General features: G+C 36.1%; 1 protein-coding gene across 1 annotated transcript; it reads left to right on the top strand.

Moving 5' to 3' along the window:
- Positions 1-4618: 4618 nt before the first annotated feature.
- On the top strand, positions 4619-6962 carry LOC130943517 (serine/threonine-protein kinase-like protein At1g28390). The gene has a single exon (XM_057871424.1). It carries the CDS (start codon positions 4858-4860, stop codon positions 6388-6390), a length of 1533 nt encoding a protein of 510 aa, XP_057727407.1. The 5' UTR covers positions 4619-4857; the 3' UTR covers positions 6391-6962.
- The last annotated feature ends 2209 nt before the right edge of the window (positions 6963-9171 follow it).

The raw sequence follows: 9171 nt of genomic DNA, 5'->3' as shown, positions 1-9171 counted from the left end.
AGATTGATTTAAATTCTTGCACCTAACCTCTTTCTATATGTATTTGCCAAGACCCATACGCGTCAGTTGTGTTATTGGGATATAGGTAGACAATAAAATGGGTAAATAATGTGAATAATAAATTGTATTTTAAATTTATTAAAATAAAAAATATTTTATTTTATTTATTTATTATAATTTTAGTCTTTTATTTTTTATTTTTCTTTTGTTTTTTATCGTAGTTGCTTTACTTTTTTTTTTGTCACGTCGTTACTAACGTACTTAATCACCGCCGCCATAATTTGAGGAAGTAACGCGTCACATCGTTACTACACCTTTTTTCAGATGTTGCGTCGCTCCTGTATTTTTTGCAACCGACGCCGTCACTGCACCTTCTTCTCTCATGGAATTGGGGTACGGTATTCTTTGGATGTAGGAACCAAGCAATTCAAGCCACGACTTCTTTCGGAGCAATAGCGCTGAAACCTCTCTCCTTTCTCAGTGGAAAGAAGCTTCTTAATCGCTTTCTCGTTATCCAAACACGGTATATACTCGCTCCTGTTCTGCGGACTGTCACTGCGCGCCTTCTTCTCTCCTTTATGATATCGTACTGTCGCTGAGTTAGAGGTTGCAGCTGTTCCAACACTGCACCTCTCTCCTTACTTCTACGCCGTTGTGTCATATCTTCGCTACTTACATCGCGTGCTGTTTTGCTTTATTTACCCAAATGGTATAACCCAAATAAACATATACATCTTAGCGAAAAAACCATCTGCATACATAGTAAAATGAACATCTTGTGGGCATGTGCATGTAGAATCAAGCAAATCAAGTAAAACACCAATATTATATCCAAATAAATATCCATTTTAGAATGAAAAGAACTATCTGCATACATAATAAAATGAACATCCAACTTAGTTGATAAAAAACAAGTAAAAAGACAACAACTGCAGAGACACCGGAATCGCGATACAGCAACAACAGCAATAACACAGGATTGCGAGAGAGTAGTTGTGACAAAATAAAAAAATCAAAATTATGATTAATTTTAATTAATTCAAATTTTAATTTTTAAAATTAAAATTAACTTTTTTTAACATATTATTTATATTGTTTAAAGATAATATTGTTTAAAAAAAACGTTGTTTTCTATACCTAATTTGGATTGAGCTTATAATAAACTATTTAAGTATTTATTGATATTAAGATAATATGTAAGTTAGGTAAAAACACAGATGCAATCAATTTTATGTGAAGTTAATAGTTAAAAATCGTTAAATGATCTGACAAAATTTTTATCTAACAATTTTCAATTATCAATTTCACATAAAGTGAATTACACCCAGGAGTAGAGCTAAAAATTTTTTTGAAAGGGACAAACATAAAAAAATATAAACTAAAAAGAGAGAAAAATTAAAAATTAAAAAAGAGTTAAACTAAAAATTTAGAAATTTGAGAGGAGTCATTGCCCTCTTTTTCATGAACGTGACTCGCCACTAATTACACCTAAATTTCTACCAATAAATTAACATGAAGCCTTATTACACGTTGTCTATATAGATAATTATTTTTTGAGTCGTCATATACTCATATAGCCTCCTAATATAATGATTTATCTATCATTTTTCTTAATTTAAATTATCAGTCGCAATAATATCATAACACATCTTTATATATTTTTTTGGAATGGTGCATCATGCATGCGATTGGTGTGCAAAGGTCCAACTCATTACTGACAACGAGTTCTAATTTTTTGAGCGATCCAAACCGCAAATGGTCAAAAGCAGAGAGAAAGCTCCACTTATTGCTTCCCAAATTACACTTTGAAAAAAGAAAAGAAAGAGTAAAAAAGAGATTCTCGTCCCACGTTTGAGTGTCTTGTATTGTTTGAGCCACACAGGTGCTGCATACGTACGTCGCTGTGTTTTCTGTCCACACTCCACTTTGTGACACTTCAGGCACTATCACTAATAAATTAAAGAATCATTTGTTCCATCTCTCCCTTAATTTGTTTCTAGTCTTTTCACTTTCATATTTTTTCTCCCATAATGTCATAATGATGCCTTATTTATCATCAAGGATAAACTACTAATTAATACTATACAGCCACCATGTTCTAATCTAACGAATTTTAATTACTCTTGCTGTATTATATATATTCTACACTGCAGCATGTTCTAACTTAATTAATTTTAGATCTTCTGCTTGTTTTTATTTTTTATCAGAAATTTTAGGAGGAGCCGTTTTTATAGTAATTTTGACAATCATTTGACAAGTATAAATTTTATTAATTCATGTGTATAAATTCTAAAAAATATAAATACAAATTATATTAATTTATATGAATAAATTTTAATAAATATAAGTATAAATTATAATTATTCAAATGTTGAGTCAAAATAATAATATTTACCGGTCTAGATTTGTTGATTTTTTATACATATACTCTATGGCTGTGCAGACGTAGTGTTGTACTATATTTCTTTTCTTTTCTTTTTTAGAAAATTATTCTAATGAAAAAATAGATAAATCAACGGTTAATCCCACTATATTTCTCTATGCATGCTGTAGGAAAATAATGGATGATATTTTCTAGAGCTTGTGCTTAACTTGATTTTCATCGAGCTCGCTAGCAATGGATGATATACTAACAAAGTAACAAAGATGTAAATATAATAGCTAGTTGAGGAGCTCTATATGAAAATTATGTTCATAACAAAAAGTTAAAGGTTTTAGTGATTTTGTACAATTGTACCAAAAGAGATTCCAATGTTCAACGTATTTATTCTAAGAAAACTAACTTAAAAACTTTTTCTTTTAGGATATTTTTATTTTTTTTTAACAAGTAGTCGTTATTTGTAATTTTTTCAAATAAATAAAGTAAATTTTATATTTATATTTATATGAATTTCTAAAAGTTTTCTTACTTTTATATTGTGTTGTTTATCTTGATATTAATGCAAATGAGATATACAAAGACTAGCCCTCCCAAAAAATTATGTTTATACATATTATATTTACATTATATTATAAACGATATATATGTATACTTTACCGTAATAACAAAATAAATAATAAAATAAAAAATGTAGATAATTTTAAAATATAATATAAATATAGAATTTAATTTATTTATTTATTTAAAAAAAAAACTCCTCTTTCTTGGATTCAAAATAAATTGATTATATAATTCATTTTTTTTTTCTACGAAAGAATAAATAATTTTTCAATGAGTATGCAAATTGGAATAGAGAAGAGTCCGGCAATTGTTAGGTTTATGAATGATGATTGATGAGAGAGTTGGTCCTATTTTTCCCTAATGAATACGCATCCCTAATGATATGAAAATTAATTGATTTGATTCAGATGCCCCTAGAACCTAAGTCCCCACGGCCCACATGTGCATTCAAAATTAGACATCATATTCTTCTGATTTCTTTCAAATTCGGGAATTCAGCTACCAATAGTCAAAGAGGGTTAGGTATCCAAGAAAAGCTATAGGCAAAGTAAATCCATCTAAACGCAACTTGTTCCCCCACACTACTAATTATTTCAAAGTGCTTAATTACATTTTAATCCTTAATTAGAGAAGCTTCGTCTCTCACTTTTCTCACCCTAAATCCATATCATTTTACATTTTATGCATGTTCTTTTCTCTCTCTCGGAGTCTCTGTACATTTGAGAGTGACTAAAGCCAGGATAAAGAAGGAAAAGCAAAAGGGGATCCATTAATGTAACGTACAACTTAATTAGTTTGGAATTTAGTTTTTATCTATAGTCACTGGATTCCTCAAAGTGATAACTCAGTATTTCGGGATCTAAGCGTTTTAAATTAGCTTTTAAGATATCTATAATTCTTTCTGAAATTTTGAAAATTTTAAAGGCTGAATTAGATTAATCAGATTTTTAATAAAAAGAATGTTATACATATACAAAAAACTTATTATTAAATTATTTATTATATATATTATTTTATATAATTAATATATATTTTATATAAATAATTAATTTAATAACCGACTGTAATGTACATGATTGTTTTATTCATAAAACTGAGCACATAAGTTGGTTTCAGATATATAAAGATATTGTATTTATTTAGGTTGTCAATGTTGAAAATTTTTAATATTTATTGTACATTAAACAACATATTTTAAAAACTTACAAGTTTCAATCTTCTAACAAGAACATCTTACTTAACACTCTGTATCATAAGAATATTTGTTAGTTAAATCCAAAATTTATGAATTCATTTAGAAGTAATGATGTAATTTACTATTTTTCATGAAATAATAATAAGATACATATTCTATATTCAAATTTATTTTAGAATAATATTCCAAATTAATTTTTTTAAAAATTTTAGTCAGACAATTTAATTTTTAATAAATTTTAATTATTAAATTAATCTTTAACTTTTAATTTTATTAGACATATCAATACGTTAAATTTAGTAAAAAATTAGATATATTAATCTCTATCGTTATTTAATAAAAAATATAATAATTCTTATATAAAAATTAATTTATTGAATAAAATAAAAATTTAAAACCTAATTTATTAATTAAAATTTACTATAGAGCCAAATGTTTGAGTAAGCTGGGAGCAGTAAACCAGAGGCAGAGGAAACACTAAATTATTAATAGAGAAAAAAGGTAGTGTAGTAGTAGTAGCAGTAAGGTTGGTTCACATCGTCGTGAAAAGAAAAATAAACAAATTAAAGTGGTTTTTTTTAAAGTGGAAGAACACAGCGTACCTTTTCTCTGCAGTTATGGGTTTTGCCGCTCTCTGTTTTCCCATTCCCACCATCAAACTCTCTCACAACTACTAACTCTTTCTCTTCTCTTTTTCGTAATCAAAATTCAATTCAGCTCAATGGGTTATCTCTCTTGCAATGCCGACTCTGCAGTCGCCACCTGTGACCCTCACTACTGCCATTTCAAGAACCGCAAAACCAACAACCTCCTTCAAATCCGCCACTTCCCTTACTCCGACATCCTCGCCGCCACTAAAACCTTCTCCGCCGATACCTTCCTCGGCAAAGGCAGCCACGGCAGCGTCTACAAAGCCACACTCGACGGCGGCAAGCTCATCGCCGCCGTCAAGAAAACTAAGCACGCCAAACCATCATCACGCCGTCACCAAAGTACCGCTGCAGCATCTTGCACCGGTTGCGGCAACTGCACCAGCCCGGCGGAGAACGAGATCGAGATCCTCTCACGCGTCTTTAGCCCCCGCCGGCTAGTGAACCTCATCGGATTCTGCACCGATCCAAGCAACGGCGGCAAGCTCATCGTCGTCGAGTACATGCCGAACGGCTCCCTCCACGACCTCCTACACTCGCCGGTCCGACCGCCCGGTTGGACCGCACGCGTCCGGCTCGCACTTCAAATCGCGAAGGCGGTTCACGCGCTTCACACATCAAACCCTCCGGTGATCCACCGAGACATTAAATCTTCCAACGTTCTCATCGACGGAGCGTGGAACGCGAGGCTCGGAGACTTTGGGCTCGCGCTGAGAGGACACGTGGAGGACGTGCGCGTGAAGTGCACACCGCCAGCTGGCACGTTAGGGTACCTTGATCCTTGCTATCTTGCGCCCGAGGATCTGAGCGCTAAGAGCGACGTCTTCAGCTTCGGGATCTTGCTGTTAGAGATTCTCAGCGGCAGGAACGCCATCGACGTGAACTTCAGTCCGCCGTCGGTGGTCGACTGGGCAGTGCCGTTGATTAAGAGAGGAGAGTTCGCCGTCATTTGCGACAGGCGGATCGGAGCGCCGTCGGATAAAGAGGTGGTTCGAATGGTGGCGGTGATGGCGGCCATGTGCGTGAGGTCCACGGCGGAGAAGAGGCCGTCGATGGAGGAGGTTGTGCAGTGCTTGAAGATTGCAAGGAAGAGAATGCGGGCGGCGCCGATATGGAGTGGATTGAGGTGGCGCGTGAGGCGCGTGGAGAGTGAGAAACGGTTAGAATGGGAAGCGCGTGAGTGTGACAGTTATTACGATAGGAGTGAGGAGGAGGTAGTGAGAGCGGCGAAGGGTGGTGTGAGTAGAAGGAAGAAGAACAGGAAGGTATCCAATGTGACGGGTGCAGAGTATTATGGTAGACCCTCATCCAATCATGTAGTGAGGTCAAAGTCAATTGGTGCGGGTTCTCTGAAAGTAAATTCGGATTCGGGAAGTTCGCGGTCGCAACAAAGCGGGTCGGGTTTCGTGAGGAGAAGGTCGAAGCTGAACAAGTCTAGGTCCATGGGGGTGTTGCAAGGTTCTTCTCGTTTGTCATCACATTATTATGAAAGTGATCCAATACATTCGTTAGAAACGGCAATGTCGTCTAAGTGGGTTATTACGGATAAGTTGGAAAAAAAACTGCTTGAGAAACCGTTAGTTAATTCTGTTGGAATTAATTAATTTAACTGTGGATAATTAGTGAAGGTTTTTGAATGGTTGCATTATTGCAACAAAGCGCAAGCATGTGGAATTCCATGTGTAGGAGCTTCAAGGATATAAACCATTCTTTAGAGTGATAAGCTCTTCAACAAAATTCAAGGGCTTAATGAATATTATTAAAAATTGTCATTGTATTATCCAAGGTTTTTGGAGGAGGGGGCAGATGAATGTTTTACACAATTCGGACTAGGCCTTGAAGAAGTGTCCAGATGGGTTGTCTTAACCATATTTGTACTATAAATTTGTAGCACTTACACAAATTTTTCTATCTTAATCCTTTTTTTTTTCAACTTTAGGTCCCAAAAAAAAAAGGGTTCAACTTAGCTTTGGGATGGATAGAATATTTGTAAACATTTATTGCTTCGCTTGTAGTACATTTAATTTTTTTTTTTTCAGAAAAGAAGAAGATAGAGAATAGACAACAAAGGCATTAAATGATTCACACTTATCCTGTACTCTTAAATCTATGTTATGTAGAAGTACTTCACATTTTATCAATAAAAAGATCAAAATTCAATACTAGAAAGTTAAAGATGTGGTATGACAAGAGGCAGCATGAATACACACACGATACAGATATGAAGCATTTATAGCTTAGCTTGTTTTTCAGCAAATAGTTGTGGTTGCCACAGAGAGCAAGCAAGTGCATAGAGACATATAGAGTCATGAGCTTTCTGGTTGTTATTAGTTATCCGCGTTCTGGTTATGTGATGGCTGAATCTAATATACATTTAATGCATTTTGGATTATTATGGACATTATATTGAATAATACCTTGTAATATAACACCGCTATATATAAATATATAAATAATACTATTTATATAAATACACACTATTCATAACGGCTCCATTCAGCGCTAATACTGTTTCCATGGAGAGTATGCATGCATGGTAGAACATGATTACTAAATTTGAGTAATTTTCAAATCAGACTTGATATTTTTAATATCGGATACTTTAATTTTTTAAATTTTAAAATATATAAAATAATTTCTAATATTTATCTTAATTAGATAATGTTCATACCCTAGCCCAATAAAGGCCCAGGATCAAGCAAAAGATCTAATCCAGAGGGTTGGGCCTCACCAGTACCAATCTTCATCCTATGAAGTCGGTACTCACCACGACCTGTTCTAAAGAAGTCGGGCACGAGATTAGCTGGCGGATAAACACTCATTCAAATGAGTAACTCCCCCTAGAATCTCTTTAACCACTTCCACGAGGCATATCTTAACCTCCCTAAGATAATGGGACGGTTAACACCCTAAAAATATGGCACTACTCCAACGGTGGTTATTGGTTCACCGCTATAAATACACTGACACCCCTCAAGTATCTCCAAGTCCAATACTCTCTAGACCTGCTCACACTCTTGCTAACTTAGGCATCGGAGTGTCTTTTGCAGGTACCACCCCCATCTCCTCGCACAAATAAGTCGGACGGAGCCTCCCGAGTTGCAGATCCATTCGGAATCCTCCTCCTTCACACATTTGGGCCAACCAATTCCATCCAGCCTATCAATCTCCGGTTACCCACCGTAACATTGGCGCCGTTGCCGGGGACCCGAGAGATCAACCACTGATGGCAGACAGATCCCACGAAGAAGGTCATGTGGAGACAGATTCTGAACAAGAGAATCTGGACACAGGCAATAACGATGCGGACTTCACCCTCCAACAGGAAATTAATGATCAACATAGGGAAGGTACCTCCGGAGTAAAAAACCCGAAGGTAAACTCTTCAGAAGGGCGCGAATCAGAGAAAAAGGGACCACCTCGTATAACTGAACTCATGGGATTAGTCCACAGTCGCCTGGAATAGTTAGAACAAGAACGGGAGCGACAAAAGGAAACTGAAAAGAACCTAAAAGAGGAGATGGAACGACGAAAAGAGTTAGAAAGAAAACTCTTAACGTTAGAATCCTCCCTCAAAGGTCGCAACTTCCGTGGCGAACGAGAAGAGCCGCCCTTAGGAGGGGAGGACCCTTTCAACGATGACATAATGAGGGCAAAAGTTCCAAGGAACTTCAAAAGCCCTGATATGGACCTCTATGATGGAACCACGGATCCAAAGCATCACCTGAGCAACTTCAAAAGTCGGATGTACCTAGCCGATGCTTCCGACGCCACGCGATGCAAAGCTTTCCCGACCACTCTATCGAAAGCAGCGATGAAGTGGTTCGATATCCTCCCCCCGAGGTCGGTTACTAGCTTTGAAGACCTCTCAAGGAAGTTTTTGATGAGGTTCTCTATCCAGAAAGACAAAGTGAAACATGCACCGAGTCTCCTGGGAATAAAACAGGAGGTCGGAGAATCCTTACGAGCCTATATGAAAAGGTTCAATAAAGCGTGTTTAGAGATTCAAGACCTGCCCACAGAGGCAGTCATAATGGGGTTAGTCAATGGACTCAGAGAAGGTCCCTTCTCACAATCCATATCTAAAAGACACCCCGTTTCTCTAAGTGATGTACAGGAAAGAGCTTAAAAGTACATCAATATGGAGGAAAACGCTAAGTTGAGAGACCTGAGTTGGCGACCTGGGCCCCCTCCCTCAACAAAAGAGAGGGAAAGGGAAACCAAGAAAAAGGAAGAACTCGGTCTCGAGAGACCAAGAAAATATCACTCTTATACTCCTCTGAAAGTTTCTATAGTGGATGTATACAGAGAGATTTGTAACACTGAAAGACTGCCACCCCCTAGACCCATTAAAAATAAAAAAGGGGGGAGCCGCAGCGATTACT

This window comes from Arachis stenosperma, chromosome 8 (assembly GCF_014773155.1).
Source record: "Arachis stenosperma cultivar V10309 chromosome 8, arast.V10309.gnm1.PFL2, whole genome shotgun sequence".
NCBI classification, from domain to species: domain Eukaryota; kingdom Viridiplantae; phylum Streptophyta; class Magnoliopsida; order Fabales; family Fabaceae; genus Arachis; species Arachis stenosperma.
Note: the sequence above shows the minus strand (reverse complement) of the source record. Positions and strands in the feature narration are given on the sequence as shown.

Coding starts and splice junctions, on each gene's coding strand:
- LOC130943517 (XM_057871424.1), top strand. CDS start 4,858: ATGGGTTATCTCTCTTGCAATGCCGACTCTGCAGTCGCCACCTGTGAC.